Below are 13410 nucleotides of genomic sequence, written 5' to 3'. Positions count from 1 at the left end.
GCCCTGAGCTGCCCCTCTCCAGACCCCCATCACAGGTGCTGAGAGACCCCACAGGATCCCCCACCCCGCAGCAGGGCACTGGGGGGCTCTGTGCAGCACTGGGGGGCTCTGTGCAGCACACAGTGATGATGTGCAGACCCTCAGGTGCTGCAGGACCCCTCTGAGAGAGCTGGGACCACCCAAAACCCCAACACCACCCCAGATGCCCAGTGCTGCCCCTTTCCTGGCTGTTCCCAGGGTTACCCATCCCCTGGCATTGCAGGGCAGGGCCGGGCAGGGGGTGTCTGTGCCCCCTGCCCTCCCGGGAAGCAGCAGCAGTGCTGTGGGTGGGAGGCAGGCAGGGGGCTGAGCGTGGTCCCATGCTGCAGTTCTCAGAAGTGTGATGCCTGCTGTGGCTGCACCTTGGGGCTGCCCCACACAGCCCAGCCCGCTATAAGAGCGCAGCCCCCGGCTCTGCTGAGCCCACTGGAGACAACGCAGAGGTAAGCACAGAATGGGAGGTCTTGGGGGAGGATCCTGCTGCTCTCAGGGCTGGGGGCTCTGCCCTGGCTGTGCCCCTCTCCTGGGTTGTGTCCAGCTGGGGCTGCCCTTCCCTGCCCTTTCCCTTCCCAGATGCTGGCGCTGCTGGGGCTGCTGCTGTTCCTGGTGCCTGCGCAAGCCCTGACTGCCTTCCCCCCAAAGTGTGAGTGCTGCACAGGGAGCACAGGGAGGCCTTGGAGGGGGAACCTGGCTGGGAGAGCAGAGGGAGTGGGGGGCATCCCAAACGCTCTGATAGGGGCTGGGACAGCTCTCTTGGGAGATTGGAGGGTGGGCATTGGGTTGATGTGGGGTGAAGGAGCTGGGGGAGGATGTGGAGTGCAGGAGCAGGGTGAGGGTTGCGAGGCCACCACCCGTGGTGGTTTGGGGGACAATCTGCCCCCACCACAGCCCACCAGTGGACAATCTGCCTCTCGCCTCCAGTCCAGGCGGGGAAGCTGAGCCAGGACGTGGTGGTGCGATGTGACACCTCAGAGCAGCACATCTCCTGGACGCTGAACGGGGACGAGGAGCCCATGGCAGAGCTGGTGCCTGAGGGCCAGAAGCTCACCATCCTGGGCTTGGACCTGCCAGCCACGGGCAACTACAGCTGCTGGGCTGGCCCTGTGCTGCTGGACAGCACCTACGTGGTGCTCAGCAACACCCGTAAGCAGGGCATGGCTGGGGTGGTGGGGATGGAGGGATGAGGAGCAGGGGATCCTGGTGCCCAGCCCGTGGGCATGAGGGCTGTGGGGAGCCCCTTGCAGCGAGGGGGCACCACCCCTGACCAGCCACCCCTGAACCCCTCAGGTGAGGAGGACATCAACGTGTCCTGCCAGGCTGAGTCCTACAACGGCTCCTTCCACTGCTCCTGGCCCGGGCCCGCCTCTGCCATCTTCCGTGCCCGCCTCATCCGCAGGTGGGTGCCCCTCGGGACCCCACAAACCCACGGCAGCACTACGGGCACCCCGCCCTGAGCGCTGCCCACCCCTCCCTCCCCACAGCGACGGCTCCGTGGGGCCCTGGGTGCCCGTGGCCGGTGGGCAGGGCCGCTTCAACGCCAGCCTGGCAGATCCCCTGTTCTGCCCCTTCGGCGAGGAGCTGCGCCCGCTCCAGCTCCACCTGGAGGGGCTCTCGGACACCTCCTACCTCAACCTCTCCCGGCACTTCTTCCTCCGCGATATCGGTGAGCTCAGGGCGGGAGCAGCGGGGTGGGGGCGTCCAAAAGGCAGGGGAGGCTCCGTGGGGAGGGTGTCAGCCCCAGCTCTGAGCCCCCTCTGTCCGCAGTGCGTCCCGAGCCGCCCCAGGAGCTGATGCTGCAGCAGCGGGGGGAGCAGCTCCAGCTGGCCTGGGCCCCCCCGGCCTCCTGGCCGCTCCCCAAGTCCTACTTTGCGCTGCTCTACCACCTGCAGTACGAGCTCCACAACGGCACCCAGGTAACGGGGATGGGGGGGTCTCTGCCCCGGGGGCACCAACACATGTGCCCACCCTGCGCTGTGCCCACCCTGCCCTGCCCCATCCCTGCCTGAGAAGATGCTCAGCCACGGCCCCTCCTTACTCTGCCTCTTCCCCTCCTGGCGTGATGAATTGTCACCCAGGCTGTCACCGCTGCTCTCCCCAGCGCTGCCGGGCTCAGGGGGTGCTGTGCCCCCACCCCGAGGGTCTCCCCAGACCATGTCGTGTCCTTTTGCAGGTTGAGCAGTTCGTGGAGGGCGCGGAGGAGGCGCCGGTGCCGGCGGGAGCGGGGCGGGTGCGGATCAGCTGCCGGGACCCCTACACGCCCCCGGCCTGGAGCCCCTGGAGCGCCTGGATGGGCCTCGGTGCACCCCAATAACTGCGGCTTGGAGGGTGCCGACCCCACAGCCGGGCACCTCCTGTCCGCAGAACCCCCTTCCCTTTACAGCTCGGAAAAGGAATTTTCCCCCTAATAAAACTCAGGGATTGGCTTTGCCACCACAAACCCTGCTCGGTGTGTGTGGGAAGGGAGGTGCTGCACAGAACTCTGCATGGCTGGCACAGGCTCCACCCGTGCTCCAGCCCAGCTTGGGGACAGGTGGGGTAGAGGGTCCCCACACCCTGCGCAGCTACACATGGCTTTCCTGAACTTCCCCGACCCTCAAAAACCCTCCCAGCTGTGCCTCCTTTCTGGGGACTGCGGTGGGACAACGTCCCCAGGCACAGGAGCAGCTCCCCGCCCCAAATCCTGGGGAGCAGGATCCAATCCTGACCCCGTCCCCACATCCCGGGGAGCAGGATCCCATCCTGACTCCACATCCCGAGGAGCAGGATCCCCCATCCCAATCCCGTCCCCACATCACAGAGGGCAGGATCCATCCTGACCCCATCCCCACATCCCGAGGAGCAGGATCCCCCATCCCGACCCCATCCCCACGAGCAGGATCCCCCATCCCGACCCCATCCCCACGAGCAGGATCCCATTCTGACCCCGTCCCCACATCTCGAGGAGCAGGATCCCATCCCGATCCCATCCCCACATCCCGGGCAGCAGAATCCCATCCCAACCCCGTCCCCATATCCCAAGGAACCGGATCCCATCCTGACCCCAAAGCAACGCTGACAGTGTGGGGGGGATCAGGGACTCCCCATCACCACTGGGGGGGCTCAGTTCCTCCCGAAGCTCTGGCCCCACAATGCGCCCCCTCAGTGTCCCCGTGCCGTGCCCAGCTCCCCTCCCTGAGCCCCCCGGAGCACAGCCGGGCGTGCTGCCCACCCCCCTCCAGCCGCGCCGGCTCCGGGTGATGCCACGGGGCTTTATTGAGGTGCTTCCACAGGGGTCTGGGCCGGGACCCCCGCCCCGGAGAGGCTGGTGAGTGTGAGACCCCACGGGCGCCGCCCTCCCGGGGCTCCCGGGCCAGGCGGGCACAAGTCCGGGGCACCCGTGGAACGGGGGGACAGAGGGACCGGGGCTCCGTCAGTCCAGAGAGGCGCCGAGGGTGCCAGGGAACCGGGGTGCAGGAATCGGGGGTCTGGGGTCCGGCGGAGGAACCGGGGGCCGGTGGTGGGGCTGAGGGTCCGGTGCCGGCACCGTGGCTCCGGTGGTAACGGCAGGGCCGGGCTCCGGCGGTGGCACCGGGGCTCACGGCGGGGCCGAGCCGCCCAGGCGGAGCTCCTCGCTCTCCAGCATCTCCCTGGAAAAGAAGGGCCGGGCTAAGCCCCTCGCCCCCCGTGCCCCCCGCGCCCCCCTCGCGTACCGGTACGCGGCGATCTCCGCCTCCAGCGCCATCCGCAGCCGCAGCAGCGCCGGGTACTCCCGCAGGCACCGGGCCATCTCCGCCTCCGCCGCCCCGATCTCCCGCTCCAGCTCCGCCACCCGCTCCTGAGCCGGGCCGTCAGCAGCGCCGGGGCCGCGGGGCGACCCCCGGGATCCCCCGCACACAGAGACCCCCACAGGGACCCCCGACACCCCTCCAGACCCCCGGCCCGACCCCCGATCCGCACGGACCCCCAGTCCCGGCCCAACCCCACCTACACGGACCCCCGGCACCCCTACACGGCCCTCGCCCCACACGGACCCACGCAGGGACCCCCGCTCACAGTGACCCCCACAGGACCCCCGATCCGCACGGACTCCTGGTCCCCGGAACTCCGCACCGCCCCCCGCCCCACACGGACCCACGGGACCCCCAAGCCCGCCCCGACACCCGGCGGCCCGACCCACACAAACCCCCGCTCCCGGTCCCACCTGAACTCCCCCATCCCTCCCGGGGCCCCCCACTTCCATCGGGACCCCTGACCCCCGCCCCTCCCCATCCCCACCCTCCTTCTCCCCATCCCTCCGGGCATCCAGCTCCAAACATCCACCCTCCCAAAAACATCCACCCTCCTCCTCCTCCTCCTCCTCCTCCCATCCCCCGCTCCCTCCCAGCCCCCCGGGCGCCCCCCCAGCCCTGCACCTGGTACTTGGCCAGCTCCCCGCTCCGCCGGTCCCGCAGCCCCTCCAGCTGCCGGTGTAAGGCGCCCACCGCGCCCCGCAACGCCTCCACCTCGGCGGCTCGGGCTCGCAGCAGCCTCCGGTAACCGGCGGCCTCGGCACGGGCACGGAGCACCGCCTCGCCGCCGCCCCAGCGGCACCGGGGCCGGCCCTCGGCCGCGCTCATGCCGGTGGTAATGCGGTCCCACCCCTCCGCGTCACGGAACCGCAGCCAATCCCGCCGGTACCGGGGGAACGGCTCCTCCCGGTAGCGGCGGAGAGGGGGAGCCCGCAGAAGGCTGTCCCCCGAAAGTGGGGTGAGGGGAGAAGGCTGTCCCCCGAAAGTGGGGTGAGGGGAGAAGGCTGTCCCCCAAAAGTGGGGTGAGGGGCTGCAGCACCGCGGGTGGGGGGCAAGGTCGAGTTCAGGGTCAAGGTCACCGCTGTCATCGCCCCTCCCCAGGCCCTTCATCCCCTCCATCATCATCATCAGAGACTGGAGTGGGGCTGGATGAGCCTGGAGGGGGTCACTAGGGAGGGGGTGCAGAGATTTGCCAGAGGAAGGGGGGGTTCAGCCCCTCTGCACCCCACGAGTGTCCTGTGGGTCACACCCGGGCTCAGTCTGCGGGAGGTGACACCCGGGGGCAGTCAGGGACTGGCATGGGGAGCACCCCGAGCCCATGGCGGGGGCTGCACGGGCATGTCCAGCCCCTGGGAGCTCACAGACCACGGGAGGAAGGCTGAGGGCTCAGTCAGTCTGTCCGTCCCACCACGGGGTGGGGCCCCGAGTCCCTGGTGCCCAGATGGAAGGCGGAGGCGGCAAACTCCGACCGGGATAAGGCAAATGGTGCGGGTGGGGCAGACCCCGCTGCCAGGGTGGGACAGACCCCGCTGCCAGGGTGGGGGGCTCCCAGCATCAGGAATGGGAGCTCCAGGTGGGCTGGAGGCTGTGGAACCCATGGAGCTGCTGGTGGGGGAGCTGCAGAACCCTGCCAGGTGTGGGGGCCCATCCCTGCGCTCCCAGGGCTCCGGGCAGGGAGCTGCAGGTGTGCAGGGGGTGCAGAGGCCCAGCCCTTGGCTCCCACAGGGCTGAGCAGAGGGCTACAGACATTTTTGGGGTGCAGGGGTTCATCCCTGGGCTCCTGAGGAGCAGACAGGGGCTGCAGAAGTCCATGGGACATGGGGGGCCCATCCCTGGGCTCCTGGGGGGCCAGGCAGGGGCTGCAGAGGTCCAGAGAGCATGGGGGTTCAGCCCTGAGCTCCTGGGGAGCAGGCAGGGGCTGCAGAGGTCCATAGGGCATTGGGGGTCCATCCCTGGGCTCCTGGGGGTCCATAAGGCATGGGGGTCCATGGGACATGGGGGTTCAGCCCTGGGCTCCTGGGGGTCCATAGGGCATTGGGGGTCCATCCCTGGGCTCCTGGGGGTCCATAGGGCATGGGGGGTCCATCCCTGGGCTCCTGGGGGTCCATAGGGCATGGGAGTTCAGCCCTGGGCTCCTGGGGGTCCATAGGGCATTGGGGGTCCATAGGACGTTGGGGGTCCATCCCTGGGCTCCTGGGAGTCCATAGGACATGGGGGTTCAGCCCTGGGCTCCTGGGGGTCCATAGGGCATTGGGGGTCCATCCCTGGGCTCCTGGGGGTCCATAGGGCATGGGAGTTCAGCCCTGGGCTCCTGGGGGTCCATAGGGCATTGGGGGTCCATCCCTGGGCTCCTGGGAGTCCATAGGACATGGGGGTTCAGCCCTGGGCTCCTGGGAGTCCATAGGGCATTGGGGGTCCATCCCTGGGCTCCTGGGGGCCCAGGCAGGGGGCTGCCCGCAGCAGTGCTCCAGGTGGGGTTTGCTGAAGCTTTGAGTCCAACCACAGGGGCACGGCCTCACTCCCGGGGGGCTCCCCATGGCAGGGAGGGGGCTGCCAGTGCGGGGCTCTCTCTCAGGAAGCTGCAGCCCCTTCCCTGCCACGCTCCAGGCTCAGAGCCCACCGGGCTCCCGGTGCCACCTTCCTGGCACATCGGCAGCGCCCTCACACCACAGAGGCCACCCCGGAGACCGACGTCACCTTGTTGTCCTCGGCCCAGGGCTGGAGGTTCTGCAGGGCGTAGAGGGAGGAGTTGTGCATGCACAGCGGGTCCTGGGGCAGCGGCTGGGCCAGGCTCTTCTGGAAGGCCTCCTGCTGCAGGTGCAGCATCAGCCGGTTGGCCTGCTGCCGCTCGGCCTCGCGCTCCTCCGCCGTCTGCCGCCTGCACACACGCACACAGCGCTGGCACCGGCCGCAGATGGCACCGTCCCTTGTCCCCGTCCTACTGCCCCGGGACACGTGCCGCAGCGCCACCAGAGAGGGCACAGCAAGGCACAGGGGAGGCCATGGTGATGCCGTCCATCCCCAGTTCATCCTAGTGCCAGCCTCTCCCGGAATGTGGGGATGGCTGCTGGAGGGATGTGGGGTTTGGGGCTGCCAGAGGGATATCGGGGTCATAGGGATATTGGGGTGGCTGCCAGAGGGATTCTGGGGTCATAGGGATATTGGGGTGGCTGCCAGAGAGATTCTGGGGTCATAGGGATATTGGGGTTGATGCCAGAGGGACACATAGGGGTGGCTGTCAGAGGGATATATTGGGGTGGCTGTCATGGGGATATTGGTGTGGCTGTCATAGGGATATTGGGGTGGCTGTTATGGGGATATTGGGGTGGCTGTCATAGGGATATTGGGGTGGCTATCAGAGGGATATTGGTGTGGCTGTCATGGGGATATTGGTGTGGCTGTCATAGGGATATTGGGGTGGCTGTTATGGGGATATTGGGGTGGCTGTCATAGGGATATTGGGGTGGCCGTCATAGGGATATTGGGGTGGCTGTCATGGGGATATTGGGGTGGCTGTCAGAGGGATATTGGAGTGGCTGTCAGAGGGATTCTGGGGTGTGTGACAGAGGAATATATTGGGGTGGCTGTCAGAGGGATATATTGGGGTGTTTGCCGGAGGGATATTGGGGTGGCTGTCATGGACATATTGGTGTGGCTGCCAGAGGGATATATTGGGGTGTCTGCTGGAAGGATATTGGGGTGTCTGCCACAGGGATATTGCGGTCATAGGAATATTGGGGTTGCTGCCAGAGGGATATTGATGTGTTTGCCAGAGGGATATGGGGTGTCTGTCACGGGGATATTGGGGTGGCTGCCAGAGGGATCCACTGGGGTGGCTGTCAAGAGGGATTATGGGGTGTCTGCCAGAGAGATCTATTGGGATGGTTGTCATAAGGATATTTTGGGGTGGCTGCCAGAGGGATATATTGGTGTGTTTGCCAGAAGGATATAGGGTGGCCGTCACGGGTATATTGGTGTTGCTGCCAGAGGGACACACAGGTGTGGTTGTCAGAGGGATATTGGGGTGGCTTTCAGAGGGGTATTGGGGTCTCTGCCAGAGAGATATATTGGGATGTCTGTCAGAGATTCACAGAGGGGTGTCTGCCGGAGGGATATTGGGGTGTTTGCCAGAGGGATATTGGAGTGGCTGCCATAGGACTATATTGGGGTGGCTGTCATGGGGATATTGGGGTGGCTGTCAGAGGGATATTGGGGTGGCTGTCAGAGGGTGTCTATTGGGGTGGCTGTAACAGGAATATTGGGGTCATAGAGATATTGGGGTGGCTTTCAGAGGGATATTGGTGTGTTTGCCAGAGGGATATGGGGTGGCTGTCATAGAGATTTGAGGTGGCTGTCATAGGGATACTGGGGTGTCTGCCAGAGGGATATTGGGGTCATAGGGACATTGGGGTGGCTGCCAGAGGGATATTGGTGTGGCTGCCAGAGGGATGTTGAGGTGGCTGTCAGAGAAATACATTGGGGTGTCTGTCATAGGGATATCTGGGTGGCTGCCGAGGGATATATTGGGGTGGCTGTCAGAGGGATACTGGTGTGTTTGCCAGAGGGATATGGGGTGGCTGTCATGGGAATATTGGGGTGGCTGCCAGAGGCATATACTGACATGGCTGTCAGAGGGTGTCTATTGAGGTGTCTGCAACAGGGATATTGGGGTCATAGGGATATTGGGGTGACTTTCAGAGGGATATTGGGGTGTTGGCCAGAGGGATATGGCGTGGCTGCCTGAGGGATTTATTTGGGTGGCTGTCAGGGATATTGGGGTGGCTGTCGGAAGGATATTGAGGTGTCTGTCAGAGGAATATATTGGGGTGTCTGCCAGAGGGACACACAGGGGCGGCTGTTAGAGGGACATTGGGGTGTCTGGCAGAGGGGTGTGAGCATCACAGTTGTGGCAGCTGTCCCTGTTACCTCCACTTGGTGCGGCGGTTCTGGAACCAGGTCTTGACCTGGGCGTCCGTCATCTTGAGGGCCTTGGCCAGGGTGGCGCGCTCGGCCGAGGCCAGGTACTTCTGGCGGTGGAAGCGCTTCTCCAGCTCGCAGATCTGCACCCGGGAGAAGGACGTGCGCGGCTTCTTGCGCTTGGGCGGCGTCCGGTTCTGGTACGGGTGCCCGATGCGCCGCGTCACCGCGAAGGGCGACAGCGCGGCTGCGGGGACAGCGGCGTCAGGGGGCGCTGGGGTCATCCCAGCAAAGCACAGCAGGGCAGGACCCTGGGGGATGGCGGGGGGCTCGGGGGCGCACGGGGATGGGGAGTGCCAGGGGAGCCACCAGTGCTGCCTGGGAGAGTAGGGAAGGGGGTCACCCAGATTTTTCCCCACTTTGGGGACATGGGGGCAGCTCAAGACATGGCATGAGGGAGGATCTGTCCCCTTTCCTACCCCACGGCACAGTTACTCCCCCAGCCCTGCGATGGGCACTGGAACGTCGGGGTGGATGGGCTGGCCCGGTCACAGCACTGATGCAGGATCATCGAGCCCGGCTGCACAAACCCACCCTCCCCTCACACCGAGCCCGAGGAGCCTCCGGGGCACTGCAGGGACTGCCCAACCCTGCCCGTGAGGGGATGAGAGCACAGAAACTGTTGGGAGCCAGACAGTGTCTCTTCCCATGGGCTGGGGAAGGGGATGTCCCTGCCCAGCTGAGGTGTGAGCCAGCCCTGCTGAGGCCAACGTGCCACATCCCAGCCCTGGTGAGGCCAACGTGCCACATCCCAAACCCAGAAGCTGCCGTAGCTGCAGGGAGCATCAGAGCAGCAGGGAGGACAGCGAAGGCTTGGCAGGCTCAGCCCCCAACACTCGCACCCCTCCTGCTCTGGCAGCAACCTTGGCCAAGCCATGACCCTACAGCACCACATCCCCGTGGCACCATGGCACCACAGCCGGCACCAGGGCCACACTGCGTGGGCAGGGCTGCACATGGCTGGGACCATGGGGTGGCCATGGCACAGGGACGTGGGGCACAGCCCACAGCACCCCAGGGACCCCCTGGCACCCACAGACCCTCCCTCCCACCCATGCCCAGGAGGCTGCCTGGGCTGGAGGAGCTGTGGAGCCGGGGGACGGGCACGGTTGGGGCAGGTGGACCCGTGCAGAGCATGGTTGAGGCAGGTGGAGCCGTGCAGGGCATGGTTGAGGCAGGTGGAGCCGTGCAGGGCACAGTTGGGGCAGGTGGAGCTGGGGACACAGAGGCCCCCGAGCCCCCTCCCCGCATGGGCGGCCTCTCAGCGGGACCAGCTGCCTCCTGCCCGCAGCCCACCCCAAGGCCAAGGTGCTGAGTGATGGCTGCGGCTGAGAGACCCCGTGCTGGGGAGGGGCTGCCCCATCCACCCAAGGCTGGCGCCAGGCAGGAGACGAGGACGTCACCCGCCACCCGCCACCCCTGCGCGGGGACCGTGCTTCGTCACCGCTGCCATGGCGGGGTGGGCCGGGAGGTGAACACGGCTCTGCTGGCGCCCAGGTGGGACCCCCACAGTCCTCAGTGTGCTGCCCCAGACCCCCCCATGGCCCACACGGCCGGGACTCGGCCCCCAGCCCCGCATGGCCTCCAGCCTTGTCCCCGCATGCGGCCACACGCTGTGGACGTGGCAGTGCCGCCATCTTGGGCGGGAGCGGAGCCGAGCCAGGCCGGGGGTCCCCAGCAGCCACACACGGCCCCAGTGCCGGGACCCCAACCTCAGCCCCCCTCCTGCTCCTGGGGTGCAGCAAGCAGCACCCCCACCCCAGCACTGCTGCTCAGCCCCAGCACGGCGCTCAGCCCCGGCCACACCAGCAGCACCTCAACCCCTCGCTGCCTCCACGACCCTGCATGGCCGCCCTGGGCTCTCCCACAGCGCTGGCACTGTGAGTTCCACACCGATCCCGGCACGTTCAGATCCGGGATCCCATCCCCAGACACCCCCAGGTACCCCTGCACCCCCATTCTCGGGGTTCACAAGGCACGGGACATTGCTCTGTGCGTGGATGGGCTTTGTCCTCAGTCCCACGGAGGGTCCCCCACCCTGCACCGTGTCCCCTCAGAGCCCCCACATCACATCTGACACCCGCAGAGCCCCCACTCCACACCCCGGCTCCCGCAGCCTCCCCGTTACGGTGGCACAGCGTCACCACCGGCACCTCCAAACCGGGAAGGGACCAAACATGGAGTAAAGCTCGAGACCGGAGCCCGCTGGCACCCCCAAGCTCCACCCGGAGCCGCCGGTCCCTGCTCGGTGCCGCGGTGGAGCCGCCGGTAGCCGCGTCTACCCCGAGCCGCTCCCGCGGGCCCCGACGGCGGCGGGCGAGCACCGGGCACTGCGGGAACCTGTGGAGCGCACGGTCCCCGCCATCCCCGTCCGGTCCCCGCGTCCGCCCCGACCCGCGCCGCGCCCGCCGGACCGCGCTGCCCCGACGGCACCGCGGGAGCGGCCGGTGCCGCGGGAGTGCCAGGAGCCGTCAATAGCCGCCGGTAGCCGCCGGTTGCCGTCCCGCCCGCTCACCTGAGAGCCGGTCCTTGGCGATGCGCCGCGTGGTCTCCATCCACGGGAAGGTGAGCCCCGGCAGCGCGGGCCCCGGCGGCGGCGCGGCGGGCGCGGCGGGCGGCGCGGCGGGCGCGGGCCGGTGCGCCGGGACGCGGATGACTCCGGCGGGCGGCGCGGCGGGCGCGGGGGTCACGTTCACGCTCACGTTCATGCTCATGTTGAGGTTGTAGGAGCCGAGCGGACCGGTGGGGCCGTAGCCGCTGCCGTAGAGCCCGTAGTCGGGCTCTGCCGCCGCCCGGTGCGGCCCCGTGGGCTCGGGGCCGCCCAGGATCTGATCGATGCCGAAGCTGATGGGCTCGTGGGGCGCGGGGGGCCCCGGGCCGCCGCCCTCCCGCTCCATCCCGGCCTCGCTCAGAGCCGGCGGGGCGCGGGCATGGCCGGGGGGCGGCGGGGGGCGGCGGCGGCGGCGGGCACGGAGCGGCCGGTGCGGGGCAGGACGCGGTGCGAGGCGCGGGCCCGGAGCAAGGTGCGGGGCAGGTGGCGGCTGCGGGCCCGGGGCAGGGTGCGGGGCATGGCTCGCAGCCGCTGGCGGCCCCGGGGCGGGAGCGCGGGTGGGCTGCGGGCCCTGGCGGGACGCGCTTTTCTGCCCCGCTCCATCCGGACCGGCCGAACTCCCACCGCCCGCGCCCTGATTGGCGGCCGCGCCCCGTGATTGACAGCTCGGGGCCCCGCCCCCGCCCCGGGACCCCCCCCCGCCGCCGCCGCTCCGGGCCCCCGCCCCGGCTCCGGGACAAGCGGACGGGCCCGTCGGGTGCCGAATGCCGCCCGTGCACCGACGGGCTCCGTACCCGTTCGCCCCGCCGGGGCGTCCGCCGGACCGCCTACCCGGTGCACCGGAGCCGCTGTCGCACCGGGCAGCAGCGCGGCGCCTTTTCGCGTCCCCGCTCCGTCCGCAGCCCCGTCGGTGCTTCCAGCCGCCTCTCCCGGTGCGCACGAAGCCCCCCTGCCCCAGCGCCGTTACCGCGGGGCGCACGGACCGGTGCCCGCGATGCGCAGGCTTCGCACCGAGCCCGTTCATACGGGAGCGAATGGATTTGGCGGCCCCGGTGCGGGGACCCAGGGGTTGTTCCGACCCGCCGTGCCCAGAACACGGACACGTCCCGGGACACGGATCCCAATCTCCTCGAGCCGCCGTTGCCGGTAGCTGGGGTCTCAGTTCCCAGGGAATCGCCTTTCCCGGGGCACCGATCCCATGCCGACCGTCAGTTCCCGGGCCATGAATCCCCCTTCCCGGTACCTGCCGTTCCCGGTATCACGGACTCCGTTTTCCACGGGGATGGAGTCCGACACCCCTGGCCCCGCCATTCCCGGAGATAGACCCCGGTTCCCGAGCCGCCGTTCCCTGGGATGAACCCCTGTTCCCCGCCCGCCTTTCCCGGTCACAGAGCCCAGCCCGGGCCCGTCGGTAACGGCAGCGGAGAGCGGCACTGGTTCGGTCCGGTCTTCCGACGACTATCGCGACAGCGGCGTCCCCGCGGGTGGGTTCCCGGCGGCTCCCGGGAGGGTCACGGCCCCGGGACAGGGGCTGGCGGGGCGGAGGCGGCGGCGGCGTCCCGGGCACCCTGGCGCCACCGGTCTGGGGCAAATGACATTACCGGGGCCTGCGCCTGTAAATCACGGCGGCACCGGGGGCTGCAGCTGCCGCACCGGGGGCACTGCACAGCCCGGAGCACCTGGCATCCCAAGGGCACCGGGAGGCACCGGGGGGCACCGGGTGGTCCCTGACTCGCTGCAGTGCGGGGTGCCCGTCCCTGCGGCCGCAGCTCTGCCGGGGTGTGGGGCTGCAGGGGCACACGGCTGTGCCACCCTCGGCCATGCCCACAGCCCACCCCGGCACCGGGAGCGGCCGAGCTGCTGCTCTCCACACCAGGGGCACCGGCGGAGCCTCGTGTGCCCAGGAGGGGAGGGGGACACAGCACCGGGACCCTGCCCTGCAGGCGCCCCGGATTTCTGGCGTTCCCTGCTCGCAGCCCGGCAGGTGCCGGGACAAATCCCGGTATTCCCGCTGTGGCTTTTCCACCTGGAAAGAGCCACCGGCTCCGGGTCTGCTGCGGCAAAGGGACCCGCTGT

General features: G+C 68.3%; 3 protein-coding genes across 3 annotated transcripts; 1 reads left to right on the top strand and 2 right to left on the bottom strand.

Moving 5' to 3' along the window:
- Nucleotides 1–116: 116 nt before the first annotated feature.
- LOC131083903 (interleukin-12 subunit beta-like) lies at nucleotides 117–2373 on the top strand. Its single transcript, XM_058024902.1, has 6 exons — nucleotides 117–682; nucleotides 961–1182; nucleotides 1327–1435; nucleotides 1521–1702; nucleotides 1804–1952; nucleotides 2210–2373. Exons 1-6 carry the CDS (start codon nucleotides 613–615, stop codon nucleotides 2348–2350), a joined length of 873 nt encoding a protein of 290 aa, XP_057880885.1. The 5' UTR covers nucleotides 117–612; the 3' UTR covers nucleotides 2351–2373.
- Nucleotides 2374–3273: 900 nt separating this feature from the next.
- On the bottom strand, nucleotides 3274–4931 carry LOC131084092 (neurofilament medium polypeptide-like). The gene is made up of 3 exons (XM_058025204.1): nucleotides 4431–4931; nucleotides 3729–3853; nucleotides 3274–3665 (listed from the first exon to the last, which is right to left on the bottom strand). The coding sequence occupies exons 1-3, from the start codon at nucleotides 4929–4931 to the stop codon at nucleotides 3614–3616; spliced, it is 678 nt and encodes a 225-aa protein (XP_057881187.1). The 3' UTR covers nucleotides 3274–3613.
- Nucleotides 4932–6467: 1536 nt separating this feature from the next.
- Nucleotides 6468–11680, bottom strand: TLX2 (T cell leukemia homeobox 2). Its single transcript, XM_058024822.1, has 3 exons — nucleotides 11299–11680; nucleotides 8733–8970; nucleotides 6468–6684 (listed from the first exon to the last, which is right to left on the bottom strand). Exons 1-3 carry the CDS (start codon nucleotides 11678–11680, stop codon nucleotides 6468–6470), a joined length of 837 nt encoding a protein of 278 aa, XP_057880805.1.
- Between the last annotated feature and the right edge of the window lie 1730 nt (nucleotides 11681–13410).

This window comes from Melospiza georgiana, chromosome 5, assembly GCF_028018845.1.
Source record: "Melospiza georgiana isolate bMelGeo1 chromosome 5, bMelGeo1.pri, whole genome shotgun sequence".
NCBI lineage: Eukaryota > Metazoa > Chordata > Aves > Passeriformes > Passerellidae > Melospiza > Melospiza georgiana.
Note: the sequence above shows the minus strand (reverse complement) of the source record. Positions and strands in the feature narration are given on the sequence as shown.